The sequence below is a fragment of the Periplaneta americana genome, chromosome 1 (assembly GCF_040183065.1).
Source record: "Periplaneta americana isolate PAMFEO1 chromosome 1, P.americana_PAMFEO1_priV1, whole genome shotgun sequence".
NCBI lineage: Eukaryota > Metazoa > Arthropoda > Insecta > Blattodea > Blattidae > Periplaneta > Periplaneta americana.
In genome coordinates, this window is record NC_091117.1 from 95474295 (window position 1) to 95488941 (window position 14647).

The following is a 14647-nucleotide window of genomic DNA, read 5'->3' on the forward strand; positions in this document are numbered from 1 at the left end:
TGAGGAAGATGACATGACGTACACTAATAATGAACAGTTGTCACTACGAATTTTTCCTTTAATGTAATTCAGTGTCAAATAATATTTAGTTCTCATGCTGCTGTAAGCTTCAGGATTAAGTTCCTGAAGCGGGCGCGGGGTCTTGATAAACAAAGAACTTCATTGAGTATAACTTATGTCTACTTTTCTTTCGCGTTTTATTTGTGAGACTGCTTATTACACGATCTGACGACACCAAAAGCATATTCAGCATTAGATGACAAGCCACCTATGGAAACTTTTTCTATGTTTTGTTCATATAAAACAAATTTCTCTCTAGCCACTTCTTTTTGTGATTGGGATTTTATTTACTCATGTCAGGATTCGATGACAATCAAGCAAAATTAACAATCTTAACAGTATCTTTAAAACGGATTATCTGTAAGTTTTCAAATCATTATTTTAAACAGTTACATAGTTCGTCACTTCTTTCTGCTTTTGTCATCTGTAGGCTATGGTGTCAAACATGAAAAAGATCGTTCCGCGATACCTCTTCCGTCAGTACTAAAACCTGAAAAACACGCAAAGTTGCAAAAAGTAGCAACTAGTTTTTATATAGGAGAATGATTAAGGTATTGGCTTTAGTCTTCTGAAAAAAAATTTTGACCAATCGTTGAAAATTCTAAATTTCCGGGTGTAAAAATACTCAAAACTAGAAGTTAAAATAGCAATAATTTCTCAATTTTCAAGCAAATTTCACCTTAAAGTAGTAAGTTGTGTGGGATTTTTAAAATATCACAACATAGCACATACCTAGATCTTCCATATCCATTAGTAACCGATTGAAATCGTCGGAAAGAATACGTCCTTTCAAGCACAGTTATCGAACATAAATTATGAGTTCGGCTTCAGGCCGGGGATGCGATAAGAAAAGCCATATTTCTGACTTCTTTTACAACACAAGGGCTGCACAAAATAAGCGTAACTGTAACAAATCTTGTATTTTTTTTATGTTTTAATTATTGGGTTATTTTACGATGCTGTATCAACATCTAGGTTATTTAGCGTCTAAATGATATGAAGGTGATAATGTCGGTGAAATGAGTCCGGGGTCCAGCACCGAAAGTTACCCAGCATTTGCTCGTATTGGGTTGAGGGAAAACCCCGGAAAAAACCTCAACCAAGTAACTTGCCCCGACCGAGATTCGAACCCGGGCCACCTGGTTTCGCAGCCAGGCGCGCTGACCGTTACTCCACAGGTGTGGACCAAATCTTGTATCCTTGGATATTATAGTAATTAAAAACTCCATAAAACATGAACATATGTGATAGGCCTACTCAATTTTTGTATTTTGCGCGGCCAGATAGCGAAAAAGGATCACTGTGGGGCGTGGGTATGATTCCCGCTCGGGCTGATTAATTGGTTCGGTTTTCTCCTAGGTTCTCTCAATTGTAAGATGAATGTAAGGTAATTACAGGGAGAATCCTCCGGCTGATATCCCAAATACCATCTCACTATTACCAATTTCTTTGACGCTAAATCATCTATACTCTGTTTTTTATACAGAAGGAAACATCCCGCTGAAATTCGAATGGTCTGACCCAGGGGGGTTTAACTCAAATGATAGATGTTGGATGCTCATAGATGTTCCATAGTTTGCCGCATGTGGTCAGGACAGCGCTGGCTGTATTTCGATCACAGTTTTGTAAAATTAGCAGTACAAAACTCTTTGGTTTCGAAAGTTCTTTGGTTATAAGTTTTGCCAATATGACAGTTTTAAACAGATATTATTAATATCCATTATTTACAGAATGTGTCAGTTTTATAATATTTGGATTATTATTACTATTACTATATAGTTATTTTGCATTTTCATTCGAGGACAAAGTAGCCATATTAGTGTACTGTGTATGACCTATTAACCTCATTTGTTCAGTTGATCAATTGTTGGATGTTGGCATTCCTATTCTGTTTAAATCTTGTATAAATTATGGAATGGACGAACATGGCTGCTTAAGGAAGAAATTTGAACAGATCGAGTTAATTGAGAAGTTACTAGTGCTTTCCTGCAACAAGAAATAATTCGCAACGTTAAAGGTAAGAAAGAAATATGTTTGAGATTACATCTACACGGTTCAACTTTTCTTTCAACTTCACACATTCAAGCAATGCCTGCAAGATTGGTATTTAATAATAACGGAAGTGCACACAATGTGCAGGATAATATATTATTTTAGCTTTCGCTGCTGCAGAACTTGGTCAGTGAAACTATAATCGGTGTTTACACTCCATCACATGGTATTTTGGTATTTTAATATTAATATGGCGTACCTTGTAGATAGAAAATCTTAATGTATCTTAATTCAACATGCGCTTTAAACTTGATTCTTTCAATATTCTTCCCAGACTGCGTGCGTACGAGCATGAAAAACTGAACCGTGTAGATGCAGCTTAACTGCACCGTCATGTTTTCTAATTTAAACTGAATTCTTCCATCATATCTTAAACGTTTATTAAACTGAGATCTGTAATTGTTTTCAGGGATAAACTTCAGAACGCGATTACCTTCCTTCTACCACTACCACATGATGAAATGATTTCTGTGTATTAGGCCTAACTACAATTACGCCAAGAGCTTTAAAGGTAAGCTAACAGAGTTAATATACACTTTGGGTATGAACGAACATCTTATTTTTGTATATAGCTAAGTTAAGTTGGTCAGACATCTTAAAATTCGTGGGACAGAATCTGATATGACTAAATATGTTGTTCTCGGTGTAATTCTTTACAGTTGCGTTACCAAAGGATCGGCGGGGGTACCTTAGCTTGGTAATGCAATAGTAAAGAAGTGTTGTTCCCGAAAAGCTATATTTTAGAAATTTGACTTTACAGTTAACAGTAGTACCTTTACTGGAATAATTTTGATAAAATAAAAAGAGTTAAATTGCCGGAGATATTTATTATTTTTATAGACTCGTGGATAGAATTCTTCCAGGAATATTTCACAAACGTTGATTATACTGCAATCCTTCAATTGTTCTATGAAATGTAGTGTTATTAATGCACTATATGATACTAGGCTACTGCTGGTTTGTTTCAGTTAATAGAAAGACAAATGGCGGAGTTTTACACTGTGAATGTGCTGCAGTGTACTGTCAGAAATGGGTTAGTAATGAGAAGACCTGGTTATTCCTGTTTCCTGCGCCAAGTAATGCAGCACAGCTTAAAAGGTAAGCAATGGCATTGGCATAAGCTCAATGCAAAGATATCCTTATATATCATCAGTAAATAGTCAGGGTTGGTAAACTGTAGTGATTTTTTAATTTAAGTGAGAATTATTTGTCAAATTCATATTTGTTTATTAAAATGAGTTTTTGCCTTCTTTTGTAATTCATTTAAACTTAATTTGTGCATTAGTTCCTACATAATTGTGTAATTTGTTAATGTGTTATTTTAAGTAATTAACAACATCTCTTCAAAAATAATTTACTATGTTTACACATAGGCCTCATTATTAATACATGAAGAGTTACAGCACTAATAACCTGCACTTAATGATAATAATAATTAGCTTAGACTTAGGCAAGATATTATGCTCAGTTTGTTATTCATTAGAAAAGAATTCAACTATTTAGGGAGATTAATATTTACAAATAAATTTATCAGAAGAGCTTAGCATTGTGTGTTTTCAGAATAAATACGTAGTCCATTTGGCATTGTGCAACTTTTACTTTGAATATTGTTAAGAGCTACAACTATTCATTTCAATCCTCAGCATCATACTGTGCTTTAATTAGGTGGTGATTCCGAAAGTAGGAAAGTAGGCTCTACTTGACTACCTGTACCATGTGTTCTGTTGCTCCTTAATTAGGAGTTGGGAAAAGACATATGAGAAGCAAACATTCAAAACCTGTCCATTTCTTCAGAAAATGCTAGAATTATATGTCTGTAATAAACAAAGATTTTTCTGTGGTGAAATTTTATATGAATTCATAGGAAGAAAAATATATTTCACCATAGAAAATATTTTGTTCATTGCAGAGATGCAAGTTTGCTACTCATATATATTGCTAATAGTTTTAAGAAGCAGCAGAACAGTCATATGTAAAAACGTTTATATATTTTTTTTTCAGGAAGTTAATTTCTCATCTTAATCATGTTAGGTGCATATAATTTTAATCTGTGATTTAAGTAGTAACAATTATTTGATGTAAATAAAATGAAAATTATTTTATTTACATCATGATTAAATCATTAATTTAAATTAATACCAACCCTGGTTTGTGTATTTTTTTAAGAAAATAATAGAATTTTGATTGTAACAGGTACCACATGTGGGCAGCTGTGGCAGAAAATCCTCATCCTTACAGAAGGGCCTATATATGTGCAAGCCATTTCGCAGTAATCAGTATAATGGTGACTTCAGATATAACTTACAAAGAGGGGCCATTCCATCAAGGGATGCTTGGTATCCCACTCAAGAACTACGACCCACTTCATCACCAGCCTACTTACATTAACCTTTTTCACCACCTAACATAATTGCTTCATTCGTTGCACTTCACTGTGGCATCAATTTGAACCTGTATTCTCTTTCATTAAGTGATTCATTCATTGTCTTTATCTTTTAACAAAATTGTGTTTAATTTTGTTGACAAGTGTATGGTAATGGACTTCATTCATCATTATTATTATTATTATTATTATTATTATTATTATTATTATTATTATTATTATTATTAAAGGTAAAAGGTAAAGGTATCCCCGTAACATGCCAAGAAGGCATTTGGGGGGCATGGAGGTAGAGCCCCATGCTTTCCATGACCTCGGTACTAAAATGAATTATTATTATTATTATTATTATTATTATTATTATCATTGTTATCTCATTTCGTTTAATGTGTTGATTTCTTCAGTTAATTGAAGGAAAATAAGGGGAATTCATTCATTCATCTGAAAAAAAAAAAAGTAGAGTACTTGACTTCTACATTATGAGCAATATAATTTTTGTAATATATAGGGCAATGATGAATCTAACGATCTTTAAGACCCTAAGTTAACATCACATAGTAATATAAATACAAATAATAATTACTAGTACATTGAGCATTTCAGTTGTGTCATCTATAGGGCATAGGAGGGAGTCCAGTGGCAGCGATACGAATCTGCAGCTTCTGCAACTGGTGAGATTTGGGTGCATTATTTAGAATTTTTAGAGAGTAAATATGTTGTTGTTTTCTAATGTCAGGCGTTTGACAATAAAGTCATTTGACCTCTTGCACTCCAATATTTTTCAAAGATATTATCATGACCAGAGTAAATATGTTGATGTTTTCTAATGCCAGGCATTTGACAATAAAGTCATTTGACCTCTTGCACTCCAGTATTTTTAAAAATTATTGTCATGGTCGGCCACTGAAGCACAGATTTTGAGGTGTTCCGAATCCATTTCTTGGTTTGAGTAGCACAATGGACAGTTAGGAGACTGATATATTCCAATTCTATGCAGCAAAATAGTCCCCCAATCGGATTTCTGGGCGGGACTACTTTAATGGTACAGAAGCAACTAAATTTTTTATAATGGAATGCTTGTCGTATAACATCAGCTAAGAAGAGAGTAAATATGGTACAATATTTTGTCTCTTCTCACTTTATAGATCTCTTGGATGTAGAACAACAAGTTTTGACGGAGAAATCATTGTAATAAGTAAAAGTCTCAGGAATCTTCTATGCCACATCAATAAATTATATGCAGTTATATTGTCAGACTCCAAAGCAGCTATTCTATCAATAGTCTCTAAATACATACTTTCATCTCAAACAGCAGAAATAACTAAAATGCTCTCTCAATTAATATCACTCAATAAAAGAATTGTATTCCAGTGGATACCATCCCATTGTGGAATCCTGGGAAACGAAAATGCTGATGCTTTAGCAAAGAAGGGCAGCACTGCTACTTACAGACCTGTTACTAAATCTACGTATTACTCTGTGAAAAGATTTATTAAATCTACATACTTAGACTTCAACAAACAAAATTTGATAACACAAATCTCAAGGGAAAAAATGGAACACTCTGCATCATAATCCACTGTTAATTCCCGATTTACCACTAAAATCGTCTGTAGCTGCATTTAGATTCGCAACAGGCCATGACTGTCTGGCCAAACAAACACCTCCATAGAATTGGAATATATCAGTCCCCTAACTACCCAATGTGCAACTCAAACCAAGAAATGGATTCGGAACACCTCAAAATCTGTGCTTCAGTGGCTGGCCATGATAATATCTTCGAAAAATATTGGAGTGCAAGAGATCAAATGACTTTGTCAAACCCCTGGCATTAGAATACAACAACATATTTTGAGCAATGGGGCCACAATCAAATCAAACACTCAGTATCAAAGCTCAAAATTAGGAAATGTTGCGAAGTATAGACTTATCTCTAATAAATTGTATTGCACTTTTTCTAATATGTTCAGTGTTTTGAATCAACTATACATCAGAGAATGAAAAATAATTTTTTTACTTGTATTTCTTAATGGTGTTTTTATTAAAAGTCTAAGTTAATTTTATGTCTGTTGTAGACAAATAGTTTTCTTTGTATTCTTTATCAGTGGTGATTATTGATTACTTAGATTTTTAATATCCATATATTAAACTAATGGCAGTTACTTTTAAAAATAGATGTTCAGCTCTGACGGTGTAAAACAAATAAAGCGGTGCTTTATAAATGTTTATGAACATGCGTTGTACTATGTCACAGCAAAACATCTTATGACTATTTTCAAGCTAATGTTTGACATAAAAAAATTAAGAGCGAATTATAATTATATAACTGACCAATAATAACTTCGAAATCAGTATTCCAAAGTCAATCTTTGTTTTTATCTTCCAATACATGATACATAACATTATTTAAAAATAGTGCTTAAGGTGTTTTGGAGAGAAGTATCCTATCCTATTCGCATCCTGTATCTCAATTACATATTTGATCTAGAAGATGCAAAAACTTTTATTAGTCAAATTTGATAAATTAATTTAATAAAAGGGTTAAATGACGGTGTGTGTTAATGGTTTTCAGTTTCATGTTCAACCATTATATTTATATTCACATGTTAAAACAAAAATGTGATATAAATATTGTGGTTAAACATGTTATTTAAACTGATAAACCATTACACACTCCTTTGGCGATATGAAAAATACCAGTATGTGTTGGTATAATAGGTATCTGCAGTACCGATCGTGCTCTAATGTTGGCATAACGGATACCTGTAATACCGATCGGGCCGTGTAACAAGGGATGTAGTTCCGCATTCTGCCGCTATGTGTAACGAGATTTAGTTCCGATGTTTTGCCGCCAAGTGTCTCGACGTCGCGTCAATAGCGTGTCGAAGGTAATGCATTGAGTTGGGGGTCTTTCTATTTATTTGTCTATGGTCTGACCATCTCCACTTCGAGGTGGAGCTACTGTATAGGACGTTCCAAAACAAAGTTGACAACAGCAAATTCAACTGAAGGGATATATGAAAGCAAAATACAGAACTACATTATAAATCATTTCATAAAAATATCATAGGTCTTCCTAATTCCCTTAGTTTTCTCATTGTTCTTAACTATTCGTTGCAATGAGCAAAAATGTCGCCATGTTCCATTGCATATTTATTATTCTCCTCGTTTCTGCTGTACTGAAATCCAACAGTTTTTAGTACTTTCCGCAATGAGGAACATGAAATTTTAATTTCTAGTTTTTTCTTATTTTCCGAGCTTCCGGCAAAATATCGTCTAAACTGAGTGCAAAGCCTTCTTTGTACAGAACAGGTACTGTCTATCTTAAAGCTTCCTGATTAAATATGTTCAGCGTTGTAACAGGAGAATCGCGAACACGTTTTTAGAAGAGCTTTTAGTTTTTCTCCAGATTCATTTTCTTTCATGTAACTAGATTGCAATTTCATACACACCCGTTGCTATAAGTTTCCTCTCCAAAACAGGGTTAATGGAAATTGATTGTCTTCCATTCTTTGCATTGTCATATTCGCTCTCAGGAACATCCTGTCAAACAGGTATACAATAGTAAGCAGCACATCAAACCCCTGCGGTGGCTGAGTGGTCAGACCTCCAGCCTATCACGCAGGCGGCCCGGGTTCGAGTCTCGCTCAGGTCTGGAATTTTTCATTGAAAAATCCAAAGTGACATTTGTGGCAGACACGGTCGCAGTTGGGGTTTTTCTCGGGTAAGGGATAAAGAGTAAAGCCTACTTATTAACTAAGAATTTCATAGGTGCACAGGCCTACTCTTCTAAACTCTGGGGATTCCATATATATATTGACGTTCCTTGCAGATATTAGGAAGCTGCTTTGTAATTGGTGGCAAGTTTGTACACTGTTGAAATAGGCTATGGTGAACATTTCTTTGTAATCCGAAGTTTTGAAGGTAACAATGGAGTCTATCTTGTCAGCAAGCAGGAGTTTCTGTTTCGATGTATCAAGTAGTTCTGCTTGGACGTTGTGCTCGCTACCGAACTTATGACCATACTTTTTTAATCACTCAACATTAAGTCACCATATAAAGAAAGAGTTGATATTTGAGTTAACTTATAAACCTCACTGTTTTCTAAATCTGTAAAATGTTTTTTGATCTTCCTCAACTATGTCTTCTTTCTCTTTATTCTCAAATAATTTAAGAGGAATGCTGGTAAATCGGACAATGTTAAATAAAATGATTATAGAACTGTACTAGAGAATAATAAATATGCAGACATTAAACGAGGATTAATATTGACATCAAATATATTCTTATATGAGGCTTCGCCGTTTTCATTGAATAATCAAGAGTATAACATGTAATCAAAATGTAGATATCTATTATTGGAGAAAAATTCGTTCCGGCACCGGGAATCGAACCCAGGCCCTCTCAGCTTTGCGCGCTGGGCACTCCTTCCATCTGAGCTATGCCGAGACGCGATTTTATGTCAATTCGAGATGATTTTGATGATACAAAGGAGGAGAGTTCGGCTCAGATGGAAAGAGCGTTCAACGCGCAAAGCTGAGAGGTCCTGGATTCGATTCCCGGTGCCGTAACGAATTTTTCTCCAATAATAGGCATTGACATCAAACTCTATTGAAATTTTTACGTTTGAATTGAAATAATAACTGAAGGAATGTACCTTTTTCCTGCTGTGAAAATGTAATATGCGATCTGGCCACGTTCTAATTGAAGAGTCGTTAGCAGTTCGACGATATCGACAGTTAACTCGATCTGAAATTGCAAGAAATTTAATATTAATTGTAATGAAACAGTATAGATCCGTGTCATTACATTCACGATATAAATGTTTACCTCTTTGACCTCACGCCACTATCTCCTTCCGTAATTACACAATTCAGTAGCCTATAAATGAGGGTCCCAATAGTGGATTACATTATATCACTCAATTTGGCATCAATGATTGTGAGAAAAAGTTGACTAGGCTTTGGACAAGAAGAACAACACTTCGAAATTAGTTCCCAGGTAAATTCCTAAATATTAACATAGTAAAGAAGTTGAAAAGTTAATAAGTGATATATAAGTGTTAAAACTGTATGTAGAAAAACGAAGAAAAAGTTTCCATTAACTATTTCAACTCCAACATCATTTCTTCAAATTCGGTACTTAATTTCAAATTATTATAACATACCCCTTATTAAAATGTTAACCTGTATTTTAGTATAACAAGGGAAGCCAAATGCTACTGTACGGTAGTACTGAAACTAGTACTAGTATTAGTAGCAGTAGTATCTGTATTACTTAGTAGTGTATCAGAAGCAGCAACATTATTATTAGTTTTAATAGTAATATTTCTATCAAATTCCAGTAGAATTAATACAAGAAGATGGAAATGCATTATCTAGTGATATTTATAAGTTTATACTTGCTATTTGGGAAAAGAAAATTGTACTAGAACAATGGAAGGAATCCATAATTGTCCCTATTTTTAAGAAAGGGGGAAAAACTAATTGTAGTAACTTTCGAGGAATATCACTTTTATTGACGTCATACAAAATGTTGTCCAATATTCTTTGAGAAGATTAACTCCATATGTAAATGAAATAATTGGGGTTCATCAATGTGGTTTTAGGCATAATAGATCGACTATTGATCACATTTTTTGTATTCGATAGATATTTTAGGAAAAAAATAGGAGTATAAGGGCACAGTACATCAGTTATTCATGGATTTCAAAAAGGCATATGACTCGGTTAGGAGAGAAGTTTTATAAAATACTCGTATTCTTATAGAATTTGGTACTTCCAAGAAACTAGTTCGAATAAAATGTGTCTTAGCGAAACATACAGCAGAGTCCGTATAGGTCAGTTTCTGTCTGACGCTTTTCCAATTCATTGCGGACTAAAACAAGGAGATGCACTATTGCCTTTACTTTTCAACTTTTCTCTAGAATATGTCATTAGGAAAGTCCAGAAAAACAGAGAGAGTTTGGAATTGAACAGGTTACATCAGCTGCTTGTTTATAAGGATGACGTGAATATGTTAGGAGAAAATCCACAACTATTAGGGAAAACAAGGGAATTTTACTTCAAGCAAATAAGGAGATAGGTTTGGAATTAAACCTCGAAAAAACAAAGTATATGATTATGTCTTGTGACGAGAATATTGTACGAAATGGAAATATAAAAAATTGGAAATTTCTCTTTGAAAAGGTGAAAAAATTCAAGTATCTTGGAGCAACAATAACAAATGAAGAGTCCACTGCAAGAAATGTCATTTGGAATACATTTTGCAGGAGAAGCAATTGAAAGTTTGAAATGCTTAGCGCTCAAAGCTTAACTGTGATTTTCCGATCATTACTGGACAATGGCTATCAGTGTTAATGCCATATAACTCTCTATGTACATTCTATATATCTTAAGCTATGCATTGACAGTATTGGTTCATTTTCGACAAGAAAGTGACATCCATCATTCTTGCAGTGGACCCTTCAAATATGAATGACACTCGATAGAAAATTAAACGCAGAATAAATATGGGAAATGCCTGTTATCATTTAGTTGAGAAGCTTTTATCATCCAGTCTGCTCTCGAAAAAGCTGAAAGTTAGAATTTATAAAACAGTTAGGAGAGACCCGGGCAAAACGAATAACCCGGGCAAAGAGAATAATGCAAATTTCTTAGAAACGCCAACAGGTAGCGCTTTCTGCTATGTTGGGGAAGAATCCCAACCAGATTTTGCTGCTGGAACTGACTTGTCGTCATTCCAGAGAAGAAGTCAGCGTGTGTTTGAAGAAAATTTACTGTTTTCTTAAAATATTTTAAGATAAGAGAAACAAATGTACAACACACAATACTGCAGAATTTTTTTGTTATGGGATAGTAATATATAGGCGATAGAATTAGTTCTAAAATGCCGTACTTACGAAGAAGATTATTGACGTTTATATTTGTACAACCTTAAATGAAAAGCGAAGTGGGGCCTGCGGGCAAAGTGAATAGGGCAAAGTGGGTAACTTATCCGCTCTGAAGTTCTTACATCTATATCGATTAAAACGTTGAAAGAGAAGTAACTTATGGGGAGGAGCAAAAGCAGAAGAAATCCAAGTCTTCAGCGCTAGTGAAACGTCACCTTGTTCAAATTTGTGTTTTGTACTAATCTAACGTGCTGTAATGGGCTGTAAATAGCATATCCTATCGTCTAATGTAACTCATTAACATCGTGTTTATGTGTTGATTTAATTTTATTATCAGTGAATAAAAATTAAATAGAAATGTGAAAATGTTATAGGGATATTCACTTTGCCCGGGTTAATTATTATCAGGGAAAGGATTTATATGTAAATACATATTTACTTATAAAGCTAATATAATTTATATTTTGCATTATCTTTATGTTTCACAATGTGTAGGGTTGAAAAATCCTACTTTTATTTTCCATATTTTTCCATATTTTAGAGTTTAGTACATATTTTCGTTAATTTCCATATATTTTCCATATTTCATATAAAACAGTCCATATTATATTAGGTTTAACAATAAAACAAAACAAAATTCCATTAACTTTTAAAAATACATTTCAACAATAGAGATTTAAACACATGTTCAGTAATCCCTTTAACATCAGAGTTATTTGAAAATTAGCAGTCCTATCAACAATGGGAAAGTAAGTTACAAAACTGTATTAATTTAATTTAAAATTTTTAACAGACTTCAGTTGTGCAGCTCAACAGTTAAATGCCAGTCAGAGTACACATAGGTTCAGTTTTGTAAATCATACTATAAAGACGGTAAATATGCCAAAAGTACGTCATTCAGTCAATTTAAAATCAAAACTAACAAGTTACATTTCAGAATTTAAAGAAGATGGTTTATCAACTGACAATAAAATATTATTTTGTAATTTGTGTCAGTGTGCAGTATCATCTACACAAAAGTTCCTGGTGCAACAACACATTACAACTAGTAAACATCAGGCCAACAAACAACTAAATTCCAAGCAGAGACAATTGTTTTTAACACAACCAACAACATCGAATGTAAGATCTGAGTTTAACATCGACCTGTGCCGTTCTCTCATCTCTGCTGATATTCCTCTCTACAAACTAAAGAATAAGGTCTTCAGGGAATTCCTTGAAAAATATACTCAACATACAATCCCGGATGAGTCAACACTTAGGAAGACGTATGCTCCATCCATCTACGATGAGACAATACAGAAGATAAGAGATGAAATTAAAGATAGTTCAATTTGGGTTTCCATTGATGAGACTCCCGACAAAGAAGGTAGACTTGTTGGTAATGTAGTTATCGGTTTGTTAAGTGAACAATATTCTGAACGAATTCTTTTACATTGTGATGTTCTAGAAAAGTGCAATAACAAAACTATAGTTAAACTGTTCAACGAAGCTATGGGTATCCTGTGGCCAAAGGGTATTATGTACGATAATGTGTTATTCTTTATTAGCGATGCTGCCCCTTATATGGTCAAAGCTGGACAAGCATTATCTGTTGTATATCCTAAATTGACTCATTTTACTTGTGTGGCGCATGCATTTCATCGTGTGGCAGAAGTGGTCAGAGACAATTTCCCTAAAGTAGATTTGTTGATTTCATCAGTGAAAAAAGTATTTCTCAAAGCTCCCAGTAGAGTTAACGTGTTGAAAGAAATGTACCCTGAAATTCCATTGCCACCAAAGCCAATTTTAACTAGATGGGGTACATGGCTAGAAGCAGTTGAATATTATGCCGAACATATAGACTCTATTAACAATGTTCTCCTTGCATTGGACTCTGAAGATGCAGTCTCAATTGATACTGCGAAAACAGTTACCTGTGACATAAGTGTGAAGAATGACTTAGCTCACATTCAGCATACATTTTCATGCATCATAAAAACGCTCAAAAGTCTCCAAAATAGGCACCTTTCACTATCTGAAAGTTTTGAAATTATAAATAGTACTGTGGAACAACTGAATCGTGGTAGAGGTAAAGTTGCAGATGCAGTAAGAGCTAAGGTGGACACTGTACTTTCAAAAAACCCTGGATATGAAGAACTACAAAAGGTTGTTGCTGTGATGAGTGGTGAATCAACAGTGAAGATTAACTTGGACTTATCCCCAGCAGACATTGTGAAATTGAATTATGTACCAGTTACTTCTTGTGACGTCGAACGCTCTTTTAGTCAGTATAAATCTATCCTCAGAGACAATAGAAGAAGATTCACTTTTCAGCACTTGAAAGAAATGTTTGTAACCTATTGTTATGGTAACAGACAATAAAAATTGTGTTTTGTTGAAACTACATTGGAAGATAAGGTACGTCCATTATATTTTTTGTTTAGTTTGATTAAAATGTACCAATATTTAACGTACATAGTCATTTTTTTATAATTTTAAGTCCATATTTAATTCCATATTTTGGTAAAAATCCATATTTAATTCCATATTTTGGTAAAAATAACTACATATATATTTACATATTTCATATATTTTTAGTCCATATAAATCCGTTCCCTGATTATTATTATAATTAACTATATTTTCTTTCTCAAATCATATCACTGTCCGTAGGTACGAGAAACGAATTGCTGTTTTTTATATATGTGGACAACATGTGTCACAACCAAAGTCATGAAGATTTTATTTCGGGAGCACCAAAATATAGCCTGTGGCATTGTTTGTTCTTAGCTTATACCCTTTGCCCGTGTTTACCCTATATTACCGGTTGTTCTGTAGGGTTGTGAAACTTGCACTCTCACTTTGAGAGAGGAACAGGGGTTAAGGATGTTCGATAATAAGGTGTTTAGGAAAATATTTGGGGCTAAGAGGGATGAAGTTACAGGAAAATTGAGAAAGTTACACAACGCAGAACTACATGCATTGTGTTCTTCACATAACATAATTAGGAACATTAAATCCAGACGTTTGAGATAGGCAGGGCATGTAGCATATAGAAATGCATATAGAGTGTTAGTTGGAAGACCTGAGCGGGAAAGACCTTTGGGGAGACCGAGGCGTAGAAGGAAGGATAATATTAAAATGGATTTGAGGGGGTGGGATATGATGGTAAGGACTGGATTAATCTTGCTCAAGATAGGGACCGATGGCGAGCTTATGTGAGGGCGGCAATGAACCTCCGGGTTTCTTAAAAGCCATAAGTAAGTAAGTAAGTAAGTAAG

General features: G+C 34.1%; 1 protein-coding gene and 1 long non-coding RNA gene across 12 annotated transcripts in view; one reads left to right on the forward strand and one right to left on the reverse strand.

Moving 5' to 3' along the window:
- The window catches only part of LOC138698410 (uncharacterized), a 375207-nt gene that overhangs the window by 70508 nt on the left and 290052 nt on the right, over positions 1–14647 (reverse strand). For all 11 annotated transcript variants that reach the window (XM_069824370.1, XM_069824350.1, XM_069824341.1 and 8 more), the window contains one exon: positions 9150–9241. In XM_069824370.1, coding sequence (XP_069680471.1) covers positions 9150–9241 — 92 coding nt within the window. The remainder of the gene's footprint in view (positions 1–9149; positions 9242–14647) is intronic.
- LOC138698401 (uncharacterized) lies at positions 1834–4999 on the forward strand. The gene is made up of 4 exons (XR_011331866.1): positions 1834–2077; positions 2522–2623; positions 3081–3210; positions 4306–4999. It is a non-coding gene; the product is annotated as an uncharacterized lncRNA (long non-coding RNA).